This window comes from Dicentrarchus labrax, unplaced genomic scaffold (assembly GCF_905237075.1).
Source record: "Dicentrarchus labrax unplaced genomic scaffold, dlabrax2021, whole genome shotgun sequence".
Taxonomy (NCBI): domain Eukaryota; kingdom Metazoa; phylum Chordata; class Actinopteri; family Moronidae; genus Dicentrarchus; species Dicentrarchus labrax.
Genome location: NW_026136701.1, coordinates 12,092,900 through 12,113,420, shown reverse-complemented (window position 1 = coordinate 12,113,420; position 20,521 = coordinate 12,092,900). Strand labels below are relative to the sequence as shown.

General features: G+C 41.4%; 3 protein-coding genes across 9 annotated transcripts in view; 2 read left to right on the top strand and 1 right to left on the bottom strand.

Moving 5' to 3' along the window:
* Window positions 1-453: 453 nt before the first annotated feature.
* Window positions 454-6,300, top strand: LOC127366475 (calcium-binding mitochondrial carrier protein SCaMC-1). The gene is made up of 10 exons (XM_051405419.1): window positions 454-1,079; window positions 1,307-1,433; window positions 1,591-1,678; window positions 1,829-1,940; window positions 2,972-3,130; window positions 3,232-3,384; window positions 3,488-3,595; window positions 3,722-3,889; window positions 4,108-4,258; window positions 4,677-6,300. Exons 1-10 carry the CDS (start codon window positions 900-902, stop codon window positions 4,853-4,855), a joined length of 1,425 nt encoding a protein of 474 aa, XP_051261379.1. The 5' UTR covers window positions 454-899; the 3' UTR covers window positions 4,856-6,300.
* A 673-nt stretch (window positions 6,301-6,973) lies between these two features.
* prkab2 (protein kinase, AMP-activated, beta 2 non-catalytic subunit) lies at window positions 6,974-12,950 on the top strand. Of its 3 annotated transcripts, none has more exons than XM_051404619.1 (8): window positions 6,974-7,084; window positions 8,439-8,618; window positions 8,758-8,915; window positions 9,094-9,187; window positions 9,658-9,769; window positions 10,111-10,244; window positions 10,365-10,433; window positions 11,037-12,950. In XM_051404619.1, exons 2-8 carry the CDS (start codon window positions 8,460-8,462, stop codon window positions 11,112-11,114), a joined length of 804 nt encoding a protein of 267 aa, XP_051260579.1. In that variant the 5' UTR covers window positions 6,974-7,084; window positions 8,439-8,459; the 3' UTR covers window positions 11,115-12,950. The 3 variants fall into 3 exon arrangements, with proteins under 3 accessions (XP_051260579.1, XP_051260569.1, XP_051260589.1); XM_051404609.1 differs by having other exon boundaries at window positions 7,029-7,136; XM_051404629.1 differs by lacking the exon at window positions 6,974-7,084 and adding an exon at window positions 7,166-7,301.
* Window positions 12,951-13,388: 438 nt separating this feature from the next.
* Window positions 13,389-20,521, bottom strand: part of LOC127363553 (myomegalin) — a 44,555-nt gene continuing 37,422 nt past the window's right edge. For 3 of the 5 annotated variants that reach the window (XM_051400200.1, XM_051400157.1, XM_051400189.1), the window contains 9 exons: window positions 20,383-20,504; window positions 19,809-20,045; window positions 19,581-19,682; window positions 19,176-19,393; window positions 18,934-19,077; window positions 18,668-18,806; window positions 18,481-18,527; window positions 18,204-18,258; window positions 13,389-16,509 (listed from right to left, as the gene is read on the bottom strand). In XM_051400200.1, coding sequence (XP_051256160.1) covers window positions 16,379-16,509; window positions 18,204-18,258; window positions 18,481-18,527; window positions 18,668-18,806; window positions 18,934-19,077; window positions 19,176-19,393; window positions 19,581-19,682; window positions 19,809-20,045; window positions 20,383-20,504 — 1,195 coding nt within the window. In that variant the 3' untranslated portion in view covers window positions 13,389-16,378. The remainder of the gene's footprint in view (window positions 16,510-18,203; window positions 18,259-18,480; window positions 18,528-18,667; window positions 18,807-18,933; window positions 19,078-19,175; window positions 19,394-19,580; window positions 19,683-19,808; window positions 20,046-20,382; window positions 20,505-20,521) is intronic. The other 2 variants (XM_051400178.1, XM_051400167.1) reach the window with 2 other exon arrangements.

Here is a 20,521-nt window from a genome sequence, read left to right as displayed (position 1 = left end):
GTGCACATCTAAGCAGCATTATAATGTTGTATCTGGTTGAGGTGTGGGAAATTGTATCCCCTTATATACTGTTGAGTAGTTCAGTCTATAGGAATGCATCACCATTTAACAAACTGTCCATATGTTTTCTAAAAAGTAGTACCAGCTAAATACATGTACCTTAAAAGTTGTAGCCTACTTAAACACAGGACTTGAGTTATTGTTACTTTCAACCACTGTATCTAAGGGCCTAAATATATTTTATACAACAATAGGGTATCAAAAATGGCCAGTTTAATAAACATCTCTGACAGTCAGTAATAACAATTCACCAGTAAAATTAATTAGTTTATAGTTAAATTGAGGGGCCCAGAGATGCCACACACAGGGCCCCTAACTGTTTTCTGTGAGGAAACACCGCCCTCTAGTGGCCAGCGGCGGTGCTGCGCTGTAAGAAATACTACACTGAGTGTTTCTGTACCGACACGTCCTGCTAGATGAAGAGATTACATTTCACCTCTAAGGCACCATCTCATATCACACGAAACCAGGGTGGAAAAAAAACGTCGAGAAGGTTCAATATTAGAATCATAAACCGGATTATGCATATGCTTAATCCAGGGATTATTTATTTCACCACTTTTCTATGTTGACATCTTTCCTCTATTCCGTAGAAAACAGCGACGCAGCCTTATCGCTCCGCCCTCTGCTGCTGCAGTTCCTCCTGAAACGCTACGGAATACACCTTTGCACGGGACAGCCTGCAAAATAAAGTCACTGGAAACCCGATTTCTTCATCGCGAAAGCAGTGCTCATATTGGACTTTAGCAAGGGTTATCATTGCGCCTCAAAATGGATTGATATTAAGATCGGGACTGCAGGACGAGCCGTCTGCCCGTCGCTTCCACATTAGCGCTACAATGTATCCGACGTTACGGACGTTTTTACTATCAAATGCCCGGTGCTGGGATGCCGACAGTGAGAGGTCATACCAGGACCTGTTCGAGAGGCTTGATACCAATCAGGATGGGAAGGTGGACGTCGCTGAATTACGAGCGGGCCTCAAGGCGATGGGCATATTCCGACTGGGTGCTGCACAGGTACATTCAGGAACCGTGGGGGTCCTGTATAGACAGGAGTTTCAGGGTTTGGCCTGCTCGTTTTGCATGAAATTCCATAGTAGTGTGACTGTGTTGCTGGCTGTGTGTGTGTGTGTGTGTGTGTGTGTGTGTGTGCGTGCGCGCGCGCGTGTGTGCGTGAGAGTCACTCTGGTACTCTGCACCAGGAGCAGGCAAATTAACCATTAGATTTGATCTCATCTCTGCAGAAAATTGTGTCGTCCGGTGACCAAAACAAAGACGGGAGCCTCGACTTCAACGAGTTCTCCAAATATCTGAAAGATCACGAGAAGAAGCTGCGCCTGACATTCAAGAGTCTGGACCGAAATAACGATGGTAGGAGCTGAGGGGTTGCAGGAGCTACCTCACTGTAAAAATACTTGGCATAAGTGTCCACACATGGGACACATGCCAGTGAATGTTTACAGAAGCACATACCCTCTGTTTATACTGCAGCATGTTTGAGTAGAGTTTTTTCTTACTGTTGTGTCAGGGCGCATTGATGCTTCAGAGATCCAGCAGTCCCTTGCAGAGCTGGGCATGGACGTCAGCAGAGAGAATGCCCTGAAAATACTACAGAGGTTTGACCTCCGCTATTATCCACTGTATCATGTTCTTATTTATACAAATATTGCTATCTGGCTTTATCTGGGTCAGTGTTGTGCTTACCATGTAATGCAACATAAAAGGTCAGTAGTTCACAGGTGAAGATGTTGTCTGGGTCTCCTCAGCATGGACATTGATGGGACCATGATGGTGGACTGGAACGAGTGGAGAGAACACTTCCTGTTACACCCGGCCCAGAACCTGGAAGAGATCATGCGCTACTGGAAACACTCCACGGTACAGGACACATACACACAAACACTGCTAAATACACTCTGTAGTCAAATACAGATGCAACTGCGGTGGGGTAAATCATGTGATGCCTAGTTCTCTTCTGTCAGATATTATGGATTTTCTCTGCAGTCTGTATTTTGGCAGCAGCTTTTAAAGACTGGATTGTCCAACATAATTAGGTCGCGTCACTACAATCTGTTTCCCTCAGCTTGCTCCTCCAGCTCTAGTGCTAATAAATATGTCATTGACTGGTTTGTTACTTCTCCTGCACAAGATGTTTGCTCGCTTATGAGCTGAACAGTGCCTCTCTTCTGTTTCTAAATGTTTAGAAATGTCTTCATTGCATTACACATTTATGGCGTCTTAGATAACAAAACCAGACAAAGCTGCATTCTCATACCACAGTAGTGACCGCAGGACACACAGCTATCTGCACCAGCCATTGCATTTCCCTGCAGAGTTGCATTAAATTGCCACCGCTCCATGTTTGCCACCGACACATTTATGCTTTTGGAAAAACATTGGACATGTTTATCTGACACAGCTAAAGCGTGCAAGACGAGGGTTCAGTCAGCTCAGTGATTATGGTTTCACAAGCACTTCTAGCTAAAGGGCAAGGAGCTCAACTCATTGTTTGTTTGTTAGAACAAACAACCCCTGCAGTTTTATCCTGTTTTTCACAATATACAGTGAAAAGAAACAAGTTATGCTTCTATGTTCACTACCTTGAAACGCTTCATTCAAGGTTTTGTAAACGTTGCCCTATCTCCAGTGTACAACTGGTAATTTGGCAAGATTGAAATAAGTGTTGCTGTCAGTGTGAAAATAGACCTCAAAAAGTGAAGTGCTTGTGACTTGTAGCTTCCTGAGAAAGACACATTCTCAAAGGCATATTACATGTTACATTGTGATATGTTTCAGTATTTATTATGGCCAGAAACTTTGTTCATAGCTCTGACAAGAGCAATTTTGCTGACGCACATGGTGTCCATAAGTAAAGGTGATTTGAGTACATTTGTTTATGTAATCACTAGGTGCTGGACATAGGTGACAGTCTTGCCATCCCAGATGAATTCACAGAGGAGGAGAAGAGCTCAGGCGGCTGGTGGAAGCAGCTTGTTGCAGGCGCAGTGGCGGGGGCCGTCTCTCGTACGGGCACTGCCCCTCTGGACAGAATGAAAGTCTTCATGCAGGTGAAATATATCAAGGAAAATGTATTCTTTCCCTCACAGGGATCAGGTAAGAAACAGAATAATGTGAACTGTCCTGCAAACACTATATATTTGAACTGCAGGTTCATTCTTCTAAGACCAACCGGATAAGTCTGATTGGCGGCTTCAAGCAGATGATCATAGAGGGAGGTATAACTTCACTGTGGAGGGGGAATGGGATCAACGTTTTAAAGATCGCGCCCGAGACGGCGATCAAGTTCATGTCATACGAGCAAGTAAGGGACTGAAAGCTCTTGATGGTATTCATTACAGTTTTAAAACATATATAAATATATGGGGCGCATATTTATCTTCTTGCCGTTTGTATGTTTCCTGTAGTATAAGAAGTTATTATCATCAGAGGGCAAGAACATTGAGACACACAAGAGGTTTATGGCTGGCTCTTTGGCTGGGGCCACAGCACAGACAGCCATCTACCCAATGGAGGTAAGACAAGTGTTGCATCACTGTTTCATCATACTGTCTCGTTCAGGACATGCATTAAAATAAACAAAGTCCCCCCAAAGCTTCAAAATACAACACTTGTTTGTTTTTCTTTTTTTTCTCTTTAAGGTGTTGAAAACTAGACTGACCCTGAGGAAAACTGGCCAGTATTCAGGAATGTTTGATTGCGCCAAGAAGATCCTGAGGAAAGAAGGTGTCATGGCTTTCTATAAGGGCTACATTCCAAACTTAGTGGGCATCATTCCCTATGCTGGGATAGACCTCGCTGTTTATGAGGTATGCAGGCTGTGTGACGTATTCGGCCCCGTTGGTGATATTTCACAACAGAGTGTACTTTGTTAAATTAAACTCATTTGTATGAACGATAAACCAGTTCATCTTGGATTGCAGGGCCACATTCAATTAAAATCAGAGGAAATTAATCTTTGTGCCATGCTGATGTACAGTAGTTAATTGTTTCCCCAATCTCCTGGCACCATTTTCTGCGGTCTTAGAGTCTGAAGAATGCCTGGTTGTCGTACCACGCCAAAGACTCGGCTAACCCTGGAGTTCTGGTGTTAGTGGCCTGCGGGACCATCTCTAGTACGTGTGGCCAGCTGGCCAGCTATCCACTCGCGCTTGTGCGCACAAGGATGCAGGCACAAGGTAAACTCAGTCTAACATTTCATAACAGTGATGACAAAACTTACATGGCACATAATACACAGTATTCATAGTATCTTTCATGATAGGCAATATGTTTATGTGGTGAAAAATCTTGGTAAAGGTACCCCATATTTTCTGTAAACATTCACAACAAATGTCACTGCAGAAGGAGGAAAGGTCTGCTCACTGATGGGCTGCAAATATATATTTACAAGGCAACATTTCGATCTAAAGTAATGCTTGCAGACCAGAATGTTGCCTTCGAAGCCCATCAGTGTGCAGACGTTTTCTCCTTCAACATACACTTATTTGGGGATGCAAACGTTGTCCAGTATAGCTGCTGTTAATATACAGTACAAGAATAAAAAACATGCTTTCAGATGCAGTGCTGACTCCCTAACTTACTTTTTCTCTCCAGCGTCTCTGGATGCAACAGACCAGTCCTCCATGAGTACTCTGATAAAGAAGATCATAGCCAAAGACGGCTTTTTTGGACTCTACCGAGGCATCCTGCCAAATTTCATGAAAGTCATTCCGGCTGTCAGCATTAGCTATGTGGTTTACGAGTACATGAAAACTGGCTTAGGAATCAAATGATGCTGCAAGTGAATGAAAAGAAAACATTTACTGACTTGAAAATGCCTGAAAATACTCCAAGACAGACATCGAGCATACAGAGCATGACTTCCACAAGCTGGCACAGGAGTTCAGAGGATGGGAAGCTGTATGTGTCCCACTAAGGGATGTCTGTCAGTAGCTAAAGCATTTATCAGTTGTGGTGCGCATGCTTTAATTCTTATCCTTTTATCCTTACTTCTTAATTTACCCACTGTCCCAAACAATATTTGACAAGATACTACTGTACATAAAGAGTAGAAAATATAATGGGTTGTTAAAATAATCTTACTTACTATTTTTCTTACTTACTGTGATCAAGCCAGAATGGTAGCTGAATGGAACATGCTGTTGTGCTTTTTGGTAACAAAAGAAATATTTTCCCTAGACAAAGGTGGAGCTTATGGTTAAGAGTTAATTGTCTTATTTAAACTAAGAATGAGGAAAATTGACACTGTGCCAATTTAAGTGCTAAAGTCCACACTTTTCTGAGGTAATTTTACACTGTTTTAGCTAGTAAACACTTGCCCGAGAGTGACATCAGTTTCAGACATCAGCTGTCAGCTAAAAATAACTGGCCCTGAAAAATCAATAACTCTCAACACTGGATCTTGTGCAATGTGAAAATCACTAATTCCACCTTCTGATTGTTATTTTCATCATTTACATGTGCCTTACAGCCACTCCATGTGAACTTTCTGACATCTGCAAATGTGCTTTTTTTACTATATATTCACTGTATTTATGTACTGTATATATTTGTTTTCAGCTACCATTATTTACAGGGTTTTGGATGATGGTTACTAAATGGTAACACACTGTAAGAAAACAGTAATAACTGGTCATTGGACTGAAATTGCAAGGAGCATGTTTGTCTCGTCTCTCTTCATGTCAACACTTCAACACCTCTACCATCCAAACAAACATAAAAACCCACAACAGGATACTGCTCCTTTTTGACATTTTGTTATTTGTTCTTTCAACATTGCCCAAGGGTGGGAAAGCTTTATTTACTATGTAAGATGACAATCTACCTTTTGTCATTAATATAAGTTACATTCATATGGATTTTAAGAAACTAAAACTGGTTGATTTAATGGTTGTTAACCTGAATGTTTGAAAACTTCACATAGAGCTTTAACATGGGGGAGCTTTTCATTACACTAACTTATGCTTCCTCGCATCTCTCTCTCACCTCCTCGCTGGAACTAAGACGCGAGGAAAGGAAACGAGTGAGGACACGCATTGGCAAAATGAAAAGCTCTCATGGTCTTTGCTAGAAGGGTTATGTGAGAACAAAGGTGTGGTGTCAAGTTCAGCTCTTGGGAGAGGGGATCACTGGTTTGAAGATCACTGAGATGTGTGAACAGCTCCACCTAATGGTTAATAAAGACAAAACACATGGACATGTTTCCATGTAAAACTTGCATTTGGTGTTTCTGTGACAGTTGAACACAAGTTAACCAGAAGATAAAAGCAATAGACTATAGAGAGACTGTGACAAAGCAGACAAAATATAGACTCAGAAGAAGAACTAATGTGGAGGAGAATTATTCCCAGTCTCAAGTTCAAGAATTTGCTTTCATTCATACTACAAAGGGTTCTATTCTTTTTTTTTTTCAAGATAAAATGAAAAAAACTAAGAGGAAGACCTAGTTTATATCTTAGTCAACCTAATTAATGAATGTGGCTGGGAGAACCCTCCCTGCAGCAAAGGGAGTTACTTGGGCAGACTGTTATGGATGCTAAAGCGTGTGCAGTGAGAAGGACTGAAACAATCTCTGTTTTCCTAAAAGCAAATACTCAAAACATTACCTACAAAGATTAACACAGCCTAGACCAAATTATTTGTCAATAATAATATTAATAATAAATAATAATTTCCATTTTCTATTATGGACACCAAGAACATCCAATATGTATATTTAAAACAGTTTAAACAAGAAACCATCAACATATGACTGCCCCCCAATATCCCCCAAAAAATGTCTTTTGCTGCTTGACTATAATTAAAATAATAACTATCCGCAGTATAATGTCACTGGATCTGTATACATCTTTTAAACTCCTATGTTTACTATTTAGCAGCGTTTCAGGCGACCCGGTAGTCCTTCGCCCTGCTGATAGTGAAATCGTCCCACTAATTTTGTCCTAGCTGCACACACCGTAGTCGGGGCACCATCGCGCAGCAGTCGTCGGAGAAAGATAAAGGTGAGCCCTCCGCTAAAAACAAACCGACGGTACATAACGCCCGCTGGTGTCGGTGAGTTGGTCCCCTCTGTCGGTACTACACGGTGGGGTTATCGTCGGTTAGCTGACTGTTATAAAGTGACAGCTAACAGCGAGCTAACTGAGGCTAACTGTGGCTAAAAATATTCTGTTGCTGAAGTGATCCGAGGCGGGCACAGCTGACGGATAGGACAGGTTGGTAGGTTACAGCTGGCCAAACTATTCACCCAGCGCTCTCAGTTTAGTTGTATTTATTATTAATGTTGGCTAGCTTTGGTTTGGGAAGTGAAAACTTGTTGCTCGTTAAGTAACGGTGGTGGGGGCGTGAACAGACGGTGCTGTGAGCATCAACGTTGAGTGGTTGTAGGGTTGTAGGGTTAGGGTTGTAGGGTTGTAGGGTTAGGGTTGTAGGGTTGTAGGGTTAGGGTTGTAGGGTTGTAGGGTTAGGGTTGTAGGGTTGTAGGGTTGTAGTCTGATCTGTTGGAGCAGGTCCTCGTTCACAGCTGGCATATAGGAGACTGTGCCCGGTTACTTGACTTTATCTGAGGTTGTCTAGCTTACTGATAAGCCCTTTAGCCTCTCTGGAAAGCGGTTTGGCCGTATGGGAGAGCCAGACTGCGGGGTCATGATGTGTGCAGTTAATGAACATGTTAGTTAAACATTGCAAGTGTTAACATGGTGTTGGCTATTTTAAAATGGCCACATATCACCCTCACTCTTCATCTCATGCCTGACATGTCGTTACATTGTCATATAACAATACATGTGAGGCACAAGCTGGGGCTTGCACGCATGGGACATAAAAGAAAGTAAAAACAAATCAAAACAACATAGGGCCCTTCCGGTTACTGTCTTATTAATGAGTTTGTGTACACTGTGTTTGCTCCCTTTCTCCTTTGCTGACTCTTTATTGATCCCCTGGGGGAAATTGGTTGTGTTCTAGTTGCTCAAGTTGCTAAGCAAGGCATTATAAGAAATAGAAATAATAATAATAATAATAATGTTAAAATATGTGCATTATATTACAATATATATAGAAGATAGAAAAATGTAAAATAAGAGTGTATACATATGTTCATTACATTACAGTATATGTATAAGAATATATATATGTATATGATTAGTACTAATAATGCTGAGAACTGGATCCCTGAATAGGTATGCTAAGTATACAGTATAATTGCAGTATTAATGACAGAGTAAAGGGACATTAAATTAACACCAGCTATTATGCTGTGCAGTACTGATTCTGACACTGTCTAGTGTCCAAATGACGAGATTACAGTAAAATTTGAGTCGTTTAGCAATATAAGAAGTTGTCTTTTCCTTCCAATAGCACCATAAATAGCGAGGCATTATGGGAAACACAAGTGACAGAGTGGCTGGAGATCGCCATGGAGCAAAGGCGCACCGCTCAGACAGCAGCGGCAGTCACAAAGACCAAGAACCCAGCAGCAAGATGGTGGACAGCACGGATGACCCCAACATCTTTAACACACATGGGCCAGAGTCCAAGGTATAACACAGAAATAGAAATACAGAGTACTGAATCTGGTTTGTCCTGCAGGAATACCTTTCAGATATCTGCGACATTTGTTAGATATGATATTTCAGAAAAACAGCTTATAGTTGAGGTATCAATTTATTGCTTTTAGGTATTAGAGGAGAAAGAATTCACCCCAGATCTGGATGACCTAGTGAAAATTGGTCCTCAAGCTCGACCCACAGTCATCCGCTGGGCCGGAGGAGGAAAGGAAGTCTACATAGCTGGTTCCTTTAATAACTGGGGCACGAAGATACCACTGAATAAGAGGTTAACCCCTATTTTTGTTTTGCATTCAGCATGCTGTACATGTACTGTACATTCTCAGTCTCATGTTTTTCTAGGGATCCCATGTAAATTATCTCAGCTTATACATATTCGCTCCAATCCTGTCCAATCCTGTCCAATCAGTTTTGAAGTAATACTCTTTGTTTTCCTCTCTCTAAAGCCATAATGACTTTGTAGCGATCCTAGACCTGCCAGAAGGAGAGCACCAGTACAAGTTTTTTGTAGATGGACAGTGGGTCCACGATGCCTCAGAGGTACATTAGTGTCATTTTTGTCTCATTATCATTTACATGTTACGAGTGGGTATGTACTTTTTGGATTCTCAAACAGTTCAGTTCCAGACAGTGCATGTTGGCACATTATAACCATCAATGATGCTATAAACATGAAAGAATAGGACCTTCTAAGGAAATTAAGACATTTTAAAAGACATCGTTGAGAAACTGACATTACAATATCCAAACAATGAGGTGCTGACTGATACTATCAGTTTCTATTATCATAGAGTTCGGTCACCAAAACCACAGAAAACTATACAAACATTGATGTACGCTATTTGAAAGGCTTCACCCGCTCCCAGTAATTTTGTATATGCAACCGCACTCACAGCATTGTCATTAAGGCCTTTCCTACAAATCCAGGGAAATGTGTGCAGAATGTTATAAATAATATTTATAAAAATGCTTCATCATTACCTCTTGGTACCTTGCTTTCTCTTTTGCAGCCAGTTGTAACCAGCCAGCTTGGCACCATCAACAACCTGATCCAGGTGAAGAAGTCAGACTTTGAGGTGTTTGACGCCCTGCAGGTTGACTCTCTGGAGTCGGACACATCAGGTCAGCCACAATGTTCTTGCGCTGTTTTTAGCCAACCAAATAAACAGTTCTAATTGTTAATGTTTAAATACAGAAACAGACATGGAGAGTGTGGAATTGTAGATTGAATGGGAAATTAATGTGAATAGTTTCTGGGTAGAAATTGTGCAGAGTCACTGTTGATTGGTCCAGATACACAAATTATTACTTAATCGTTCTTGTGTTTGTTTGTCTTTTTTATGGATGATTTTAGTTACAGATTGACCAGTAGTTGTCAACTCATCTACATTAAACACTGATATAAACTGAACTAAGATATTGTTCCTGTCAGAAGCAGAATCATGACTGTTGTATGTTTGCAGATCTGTCCAGCTCCCCTCCAGGTCCATATGGGCAGGAGCAGTACGTTTTCAGACCTGAGGAGCATTTCAAAGCCCCACCTATTCTCCCTCCTCACCTCCTTCAAGTCATTCTCAACAAGGACACCAATATATCTGTGAGTATCGCCTCCACCTTTCCTGTTGCCATTTCCTCAGACCTCAATTTGAGTTGCCTTTGTTGTTGTTTACCATTTCCTCTGTGGTTTGTAATTTTCCCTCTTCCTCTCTCTCGGCAGTGTGACCCTGCCCTGCTGCCTGAACCCAACCATGTCATGCTGAACCATCTTTACGCTCTCTCCATAAAGGTAGGTTCACAGGAAACGGTTGAAATACGTTCTCTGCTGGACGAATATGTCTCCTACTTTACTGTGAAGTCTATTCTCAGTGTATGTGCACTGGTGGCTTCAAGTCTCTACATCATATAAGTTGCATACTGGACCAGGGTTGACTTCCAAACAATTTGTGATGTCATAAGTCATCCTTGTAGGCTCCGCCCCTTAAAATCAGATTTTCAGTGAGCACAGAGAAACTTTCCACTTTCAGCAGATGAATGTGACAACATCCTTCTACTGTCAACTCTGCACAGACATCATTCAAACATCACTCTGTAGAAACAAGAAAAACATGTTTGTGTGGAGGGGGACTTTTCAAATACTTAAAGCAACAAAATTTGTGTTCAGAACGGTTGTGCTAAATGTGCTAATAATGCAGCGCGACACCTGCTAATGAAACACTTTGAATATTGTGAATGTTTTTATTTAAAATCATATTTTCAGTGTTCTTCGTCGTGCTGTGTGGACCAGATGGCGGTTTAAAAAAAAATATATAAGCATCAATGTTTATTTGCTCCATGGGTTTGGATCCCACTAACGACAGCTTGCCTGTTTATTGTGTTTCTGTCTGTGTAGGATGGAGTGATGGTACTGAGTGCGACTCACAGATACAAGAAGAAATACGTCACCTCTCTGCTTTACAAGCCTATCTAAACCTCGACCTGCTCCACACGGCTTTTAGAGAGCAGCATGTTTGTATTCTGCTGGTTTTTTCTGTATCATCACATTTAGCCAAATCTTGCACTGAATCAAGTTTACAGGCGAGCTTAAGGCCAGTGGCTGTGACTGTGGCTTGGTTTTTTTAAAGGGTTGCACTTCGGTCTACATAGGGCTCTGAACAAAAGTAGCCAAGTGTGTTTGTGTGTGTATGGAGGGTGTCAGAAGGAGATGACAAGAACCATACTGTGGCTTTTACCTGACATCCCTACATAGACGAGAGACTGATTAAATCACTGTGTGTATTTCAGTGTTTGCTGCACATTGTGAATATATGCATGTGCGTGTGTAAAGCAAGATTAATTTTTAAGTATATGGAGTAAAGGATGGAGGTGATCTGTAAAGGATTAGTTTCTTTATGTTGATTTTAAGGATAGTCTCGTAAAGCGAGGGCTATGTGAGTAGTGATGTAGATCAACAGTTTGATTTTTGATTGTTGTGTCGTCATATACTCCTTGAACTGTTGAACTAATTGACCTGTAAGTATTTATGGTAAGTGCATGCAGAATGACAGAATGGCTTCATCTGGCCCAGAGTCGGGGGTTTAGGTGCGGAAGAGAGCAGCGGACTCTGCATTGCTTGAATATGAAGTGCAATAACCTGCTGTAAAAACACGAGACAGCAATGAACAACTCATTTTGTCAGTATTACATATTATGTTGAACTTCTTACTGTTAAGCCATCACACAGTGGAATCTACAACATGAACTAAACTACCAAGTTCAGTCCAGTTTTGTAAATGCAGAGGTCACTATAGATTGAGTACTTGTCTGTTTCAACAGGAAAAATATATTTCCACATGGAGAATGGTGGTCAGATGTTGATGTTTAGTTCTGCTGTTGCCTTTATCCTGACATCATTTTGCGAGCACTTTACCATCCTGTGAGCAGGAAGTGTTGATATAAGCTTTTAACTATGCAGCAGACAACTCTTGTACTGTAGCTTCTCTGGGCTATAAAATCCAATTTGTGCTCTTTTTTTTTTCTAGATATGATAAACTTGCAGTGATTTATACTTGTGTGTGTGTGTGTGTGCATCTATATTGAGTTCTGTTTATCAAATAGGAATATACTGTATGTATCTGTTACATGTATAGTCATACACTGAGGCGCGTTCACCCGAACTGTTTCATCTTGCTGCTTTGCCTGTATTGAATGTCTGTAAATTGTAAGAATACGTGTACTGAGTGTGATACGCAGTCAGAAGCAGATCGGCCGCACACACACCTCGAAATGTGATCAGAGGCACATTTTCAGGTGAATTTACAGGGCAATGAGGATAAGTAGTTGCCATTAATTTAAAAGTTGTACAAAGTTTGCTCACATCTGTGTTCTTTACAGTATAACCATTTAAGAAAATCTGTATTTTGAAATATGGTGGCTTTGAAAGTTATTTTTGTCACTCATAAGTTGTGCTGTTTAAATGTCTGCACTTACAGTACAGTATATACCCACAGTTGATACACGCTACAGGCTTATAAAAGGGGTTTTCATAAATCCTGTTGGTTGTTCAACTAGACGCTCTGAAAGTATTTTGTGAATGTCGAGCCTCGCCATTAAGTTTTGTCCAAAGAGTTTTTAAGACGTACAGATATAATAAGGGAGTGTGTGAACAAGCGCCGTGGACGCCACATGGTGTTTTAAGGCTTAAACCAAAACTTGAATTTTACAACCATTTCATGAATGTTTTAAAATGCTTTGCAGAACCAGTGTGATGATTCAGTGTACAAGGTTTTACTTGTTTGCAAATAAAGAGAGGACACGCTGGTCCTAATTCCTGCCTTTTTGTCTTTTTTTTGTCTTTTCTGGTGGAAGAAGCCAGAATTGTGTTTTGAAGACACTTTTGTATGTTTGTAGTTCAGTTTGGTCCAATAAACCCATATACTTTAGATATATGTTTTTGTCTTGATTGATATTTTTTCAGGTACTGGACAAATTAAATAAAACTGAAACTGATCTTCTCCAACCTGGACTAAAGACACACTTATTGTCTACATGCATCATTTCTATTTCCATCAGTTACTGTTTTACCTGTCTAGTTGTAGCATGTGTTTGGTTACATGGTGACACTCTTGGGTGTTGCCAGAGGTGCAGCAGCCTGGTGTTAGGTTATTCTTTAATGAAACCAAAGTAGAAACTTTTATCTAAGAGCACAGGCGGAAGCTTACAGAAATCTAAATAACAAAAACATTCAACAAAAGTAAACCGCACAAGCTTTTTAAGTGTTTTATTCATTCTTTACCAAAATCTTTCAGTGATAATACTTTTGCCAACACAGCACACTGTTAACTGTCATCAGAGACAGGATCCATATGAGTCCTGTATCGGCTTTCTAGTTCATTATGCACAAACTCAGAAAAAAAGCTGCTTTCCAATCACATAAAAGCTGCACCAATCAAATAGCGCTATATACATACGTAACTCAACCAACAATACATTGTTTCAAACTGCTGTTTGATTCCCTTAATAACAATAGCAAAAAGGCTTTGTTTACGCTCTAACAAGGTGCTTTATGGATTCTGCGTTTCACAATCTTTCCAGTCATTGGCTTTTTTTTTTTTTACAGTAGACAAATCTTCAAAACTTTTCCCTTTAACTTCTTTAATTTCAAAAGGTAATATCAAACTTTTCACTTCTATTGAAATACTTGGCAACTTTTGTCTTTTTCTGAAGACTCGAGCGCAAACAAAACCTAATTTGGCAGATCTCAGGTAGACGAGCGCTAGTTCAAGGCCATTTCTACCACTGAGAGCCCACTGAAGAAGCTCTCAAGCTAAATTTAAAGGCAAGCGAAGCAACATTAATCCGAGCTTTGTTATAGGTGGACAATATTGTGATCAGTGACTTAGATATCATGAAGGCATAGTTTGTGATTTCTTATCAGACACAACCTACGTGACTAATTTATTCAAAGTGACACAATCCTCTAACATACACTGCATATAAATCATACATTGCAGGAAGTGAATGTAGCAAACATACTCGTAATACAATGATGTTTAACATCAAAATAAAAGATATAAAGCTATTGCACAGCTACCCAGAAAATCAACTTTGCAAAAAGCAAATGTTGGATGTTTTTTTCACACACGCACACGTAGGCACACGCATGCGCACACACACACACACACACACACACACACACACACACACACACACACACACACACACACACCCTCAAACAAAAGAAAAGTTCATACAGAAAAAGCAGGTTAATTACAGCATGAAATGGCAAATGTACAGCAAGAAAACATATCAAACTAAACATGAAGTTGAACTGTTATAAGTGAGTGAATTAAAGAACAATGATCCCACCAGTAGCCTGCCAAAGTTTGCATCATCTATAAGAACTTGATAACCTATTTTGCCATTGCCATGGGAATGCGTATACGGCCACGAACCACGAGAAATAACATAAAGACAAAAACATATGGCCTCGAGGGAAAAATCCACTTAGTTGAGTTTTGGTCCAAAAAAAGGAGCTCATTTCCACAATTCAAAATAAACTGAACTAGCTGTCTAACGGTTACCATCTCTGTGGTTCTGGAGGCCCTTTTAATAAAAGACACCTCGGTATCCCTAAAGTCTGATCAGACCTAGGTTTGTCATTCGCATGGATAAGGCAAGTCAAAGTGAAAGTAAAGAGTTCAAAGTTCAAACTTTGGCAAGTATTGGCAATCCCCTGTTCCATAGCTTAGATTTTACCACTTACAGTCTCTGTCATGCATCAACACACCAGAACAAAATGCACAATCATAACACTGATTGTGTCCTAACTTTATTATGAGTGTGACTAATAATCCAGTGTCAAGCAAAGAAATAATAATAACCCGGTGCAGCATGATCATTCAAGAAACATCATTATTGCACATGCTCGTATGAGAACTCCTACAGAGGAGCTTGAATACGCGTGTTTAGCCTGGTTCCATTTCAGCACTTTAACCTCTTTTTTTTTTTTTTTTTTTTTTACAAATTCTAGTGTACAGAAATCACAACCAACCAGATTGATCAAAGCCTTAAGCTTTCTTTTACCCCACTCCCCTGCATTTGACTTCAAATTCAGCAGGTAGATGCCAAAAAAGTAACGTTAGGACCCAAAAGAGGAGGCTTGTGACTAAAATGGAACCTTTCTGTGGCTTTTGTTCAGCTATTCAGAACCCTTGGCTGAAGGCTGACATACCATTCATAAGCTTCCTCCACAAATACAGATATACACAACTACTTAGCAGTGATCACCTACCTCCTCTACATTCCTCCACTGTGTCTAGTGATACGTTGTGGGTGTCACTGTTCCTTGCATTGCATTTGCAAAAAAAACTCCTCGTTAATAAAAGTGCCACGAGAAGTAAACTTGCATTTCTGTGGCAGTTAAAAGTTGAGGATGTCTTGTCTTTGAGTGAGCCATCTCGACCACACATATATGTATATGTATGTATATATATATACATACATATACATATACATATATGTGTGTGTACGTGTGTGCAGAATTCCTCTCACAAGCCACGATTAAACATGCATGAACACTTATTCCGTCCACAGGCTGTCTGGCTCTCAGGAGAGGATGCTCTTAGACACAGATCCTGGAGGGGGGTTATTTTAGAAACTTTAGATTTTAACTCCAAGTTAAGTTCTCACAAATCTACAGTTGATTTCTTTCAAAATTCTCCATTGTAAATTATTTTTCTAAATTTATAAATCAGGTACAGTTATCCTGAAATGTTCTGTAATACAACCCCTAAAACCAAAATGCCTTTATGCCTTTATGGAAACACACCTGGTCTGAGATCAGTGTCTAGGAGCATGTTCAACCAGCTCCATCAGTAGGACGCACGTCACTGAAACCACCAGAGGCACATTTCAAACACCTTCTTCTGTCACACACACGACAAGGCAAACTGCTGACTGTATCACTCAAAGACATAGTACATGTAGTGAGAGAGGTGGTAGAGAGTGACTGAAAACTGGCGGCGGGTTGAAGGGAGTTTGGTAAGGCTCAAGGTGCAGATTATACTGTGCACATATTGCCCGGAGGAGGGGAGGATGGAAGCACTCTCAAGGCTGGACGGAGGTAAAGGCTGAGGTTGGGTGGGACAGGAAAAGGTTGGCGTGGAGGGCTGGCAGGAGGGTGGGGGTTGTGGGTCTTGGCTGTTTCAGCATAGAGGTCAGAGGTGGTGGCGTTGAGGCTGGTTCTTTAAAAGTCTAAAGCAGGCATTGGCTGCTGCGCTTCCTCGCCGCTGGACGTTGATTGGCTGCAGCTCCGGAAGCACCGCTGCTCTTCAGGAAACTGCGATCAGCAGGCCGCTCTCTGGCAGCACCTCCTGGGTCCTCAGCTGGATTTAGGGCCAAAAAGAGAAAGGGAAAACAATATGCAACTTACTATTCAACAGTCCTTATACAGCCTGATAAAACTGACAAACTACTGGTGTGGTGAAATGTTAAAGGAATAGTTAAACATTTTGACAAATATTCTTATTCTCTTTCTTGCCAAGAGTTAGATCAGAAGCCACTCTCATGTCTGTACGATAAATATGAAGCTGGAGCCAGGAGACGGTTAGCTTAGCTTAGCATAAAGACTGGAAACACAGCTAGCCTGAACCTAAAGGGTAAAAAGTCCACCTACCAGCATCTCTAAAACTCACTAATACACAGTATAACATGTTTAAACAAACATGATATGTATGATCAGTACAAAAAAACTGGCAAGTTGTGGTGCTACAGGGAAGTTATGTGCAAATTTAGAGGTGCAGGTGGGTAGATTTTATCTTTGGAAAGAGCTGTTTTCCCGTTTCCAGACACTGTCTCCTGGCAATAGCTTCATATTTTCCATACAGACATGAGAGTGGTATCGATCTTCTCATCCAACCCTAACCCTTGGTAAGAAAGAGAATAAACATGTTTCCCAAAATGTCAAACTAATCCTTCAAAAACAACAAAAACACCTGAGCAAGAAGTAGTAATGTTAGTCATTATAAAATTCCGCAAAATACACCTGCTTGCAGATGAAAAGCTGAGTGAGTGATTAGAGAATAAGCAATGTTGCTACTTAAATCCTCCCCACACACACACACACATACACACACGCACACTCACACACACTCGCTGTGTTTCGTCTGTGTGCTCCGTGCCTGGTGGTGTGAGTCAATCTAGGTGTTTATGACACCACACAATCCTAAAATTGTAGGGTAGCAGTAAACCTTTTTTTGTAGCTGTCACACACATGTTTTCGTGTGTAGATACTTTAGCCATACTGTGACAGCATACACACAGAATGCAAACTATGTAGTGTGCATTTATTTTGGCACTAACTGTGGGGGGTCTGAAGCTATAAATAGACTCCACCTTAATACAGAGGACATGTAGAAGTAAACAACACTTGAGTGCAGTGGCGGCTTAGTAGATGGATGTGCACGTATGCAATTTGGTGTCAGGAAAAACTTGTGGCTTTTTAAAACACCTATTCAACCAGCTTTACTTAGAAATACAGTAATTTACAATCGTTGAGTAGTTGTAGTGGGATTTTAAGAACACGCACCAAAAGGTGCTGGTCTTGGCAGTGTCACATGGTGAAAACAAGGTGACCACACACACGCAGATCCTTCAGACCTCACTTAATCACTTCATCTACATTGAGAAAGTGGCTGTCTGTGTGTGTGTGTGTGTGTGTGTGTGTGTGTGTGTGTGTGTGTTTGTGTGTGTGTGTGTGTGTGGTCACTTGTTTTCTTCTCAGGACAAAGATTTGGGGACGGCATCACCTGCATTATCTCCCATGTTTCTTTCTAAACATTCTAATAAGGCAGAAAGGTGAGCATCAGAATGGAGCTCGCTGTCAGACGGGATGGTAAAGCAATGATGTCAGCATGGTTAGAAAAAGCCAATCCACACAGAGGTAAAAGCTGCCCCAGACCACAGAGTCACCATCACATTTACTTTTACACCTACAGTAGGCATATACTGTAATAATAATAATACAGTGTCTGGGACAACGTCTACCTATTTGCAAGATCACAAGATGTCAGACGATTACCAGCATAAGAAGAGGAAGAGGAGGAGCTTAGAGAGGAAAGTCTCAGCTCATTCTTCTGGGGGGTTTAAAGGAAGAGAGGAGAGGTGAGGAGGGGAGAGACAAATGCAGGACGTAGGAACAAGTGAGACAGAAAAGCCAAAAGTGATGAATTTACATCATAAATACCAAAGACTCACATAATACTGTGAATCTATGGAGTATGCACACAGATAATCTATATTATATGTGATATCCTGGACAAATGAGGGTCCATATGAAGTAGTGATTTCTTCTTTACCTCTAAATTTGTTCTTGCTTTCTTCAGCACATCACGAGTCCTTGACACTGCAAAAAACAATTAGAAAAAAGACATTTCTAATGTTATTGCAAGTCCACACAGTCTGTTCACCCATGATAAACCTCTGTGCGGCTCTCTCGTGACCTCTCGCTCTCCTTCACACACACAAATGCACAGAAACACTTACACTGGTTGACTATGAAGTGCTCCATGCTCTCCTTGGTGCGGCTGGTGCTCCTCAGTCTTTGAATTGTCCCCTTAAGAACCTCCTCCTGCTCTGATACACGCAGTTTCAGGGACAAGATCTCCTCCTGCATACACTGCTCCTACACACGCACACAGACACACAAAGTGACACTAGTTATCGAAGCTCGGCTTTCTGCTTAACATATATATATATTATAGTGTTTTTAAGGCTGGTGATATCCTATATTTTTTCTTATTTTCACTAACCTTCTTAAGGTTTTGGACGGAGGGATCAGTGCTGGGTAGAGCTGCTCTCCAGAACATTTTCAGCAGAGACATCACCTCCTCCAGGATCTGCCTCAGAGTCTTGGTGTTGGACAGCAGGCTCTTCACACATCCATAGTCCAGGACCTGCATACAGAGCTCAGTTAGATGTTTGTGCTCTACAGCCCTTATTTCAATGATTTGTTGTCACTGTCTCAATATTTTTTTGGCCTTTTGACTCTCACCAGCTCACTGCTCTGTTTCTGGTCGCCATCCAGCAGCGGTGGGCTGAGGCAGGCCTGCAGGGTTGCCTCCATGCGCTGGACAAGGCTCCGGCCCTCTAAGACCTGCTGCTGAAGAGCACTGAAGTCATCCACATGGCCGATGGCGTGGCGGCCGTTACGGTTTGCAAATGATCCGTCAGGGGCCTCCCCCTCCAACTCAGAGTGAGGGTCAAGAGGGTCTGCGGGAGAAAAAACAGCTAGAATGTATTTTTGAAGGGATTAAATGATTGTGTTTTTCTGTATTGCAAGAGAGAGACTTCTGTCATGCACATTAAAAGCAAGGAGTTATTATTGTTACGAAGCAATATAGTCCACAAAATTAAAGACAGATTAAGCTGCAGTCATGCAGTGCAGTTAAAGTCACACCATTGGTAGTAATATGGCTGTCGTCCAGGTCTGAGTAGGGAGGACCGGGAGATCCACAGTTAAACAGACCAATGTCCCTGACTGGTGGAGACGGAGCTGGGTCTGTGGAGCACACAGATACACAAACCAGGCTTGGACACACAGCAAACCACATCACAGCACACTGAGCATCGCAAACATTCTGTGTAGTATTAATGTCGGTGCCATATCTAGAGGCGTCTGTCTCACCGTGCAGCAGCTGTCGTCTGTAGAAGTTTTCTCTCTGAGGGCTGGCAGTGAGCGCAGAGAGGGAGGGAGTCCGAGGAGAGCCGACACCCAGCTTCTGCTCCAGCTGCTTGTGGAGCTCCAGTTGTTTTAGGGCACTATTCTCCTGGACGCTGTTTTGCAGCTGGGCTCGCAGACTCCTCACCTCCCCGAGCAGCTCCCCCAGCTCCACAGGTAGACCTGGGAGCTCACACAGGTAGCCTGAAGACAAAATACATAATCACTGGAGAGTCTGACCGGACATGCTTCTGCTCCGGTGCTCTTTGGGGTTCGTAAGACTTTATTGCAGCACAACAATACAATAAAACCTTGTTTACACGTTTGTCAATGTGGAGATCATCATGTAATTATAGCATCTTTCAAACTGTTCTGATGTTTTTGTTTGTAGAAAAATGAATGTGCAATCCTTTACACAGTCACTAGATGGGGCCAAAGTTTGGATTTCCAAAAGAAATCCTACACATTGTGGCTTTAAATTAAGTTTAAAAAAAAAAAAAAAGATTATTAAACATAGTTAGTGTACAATGAACAGACTGACCTTTGTTGGCCTTTGTGCTGGAACACACTCGATCGTACACTTGTAGTTCACTCTGCAGGGAGTGGATGAGCTCTCTGCTCTCACATAGCTGCTGCTGCAGTAGAGACACCTCATGCTGGAGTCTGAGGATACACAGATA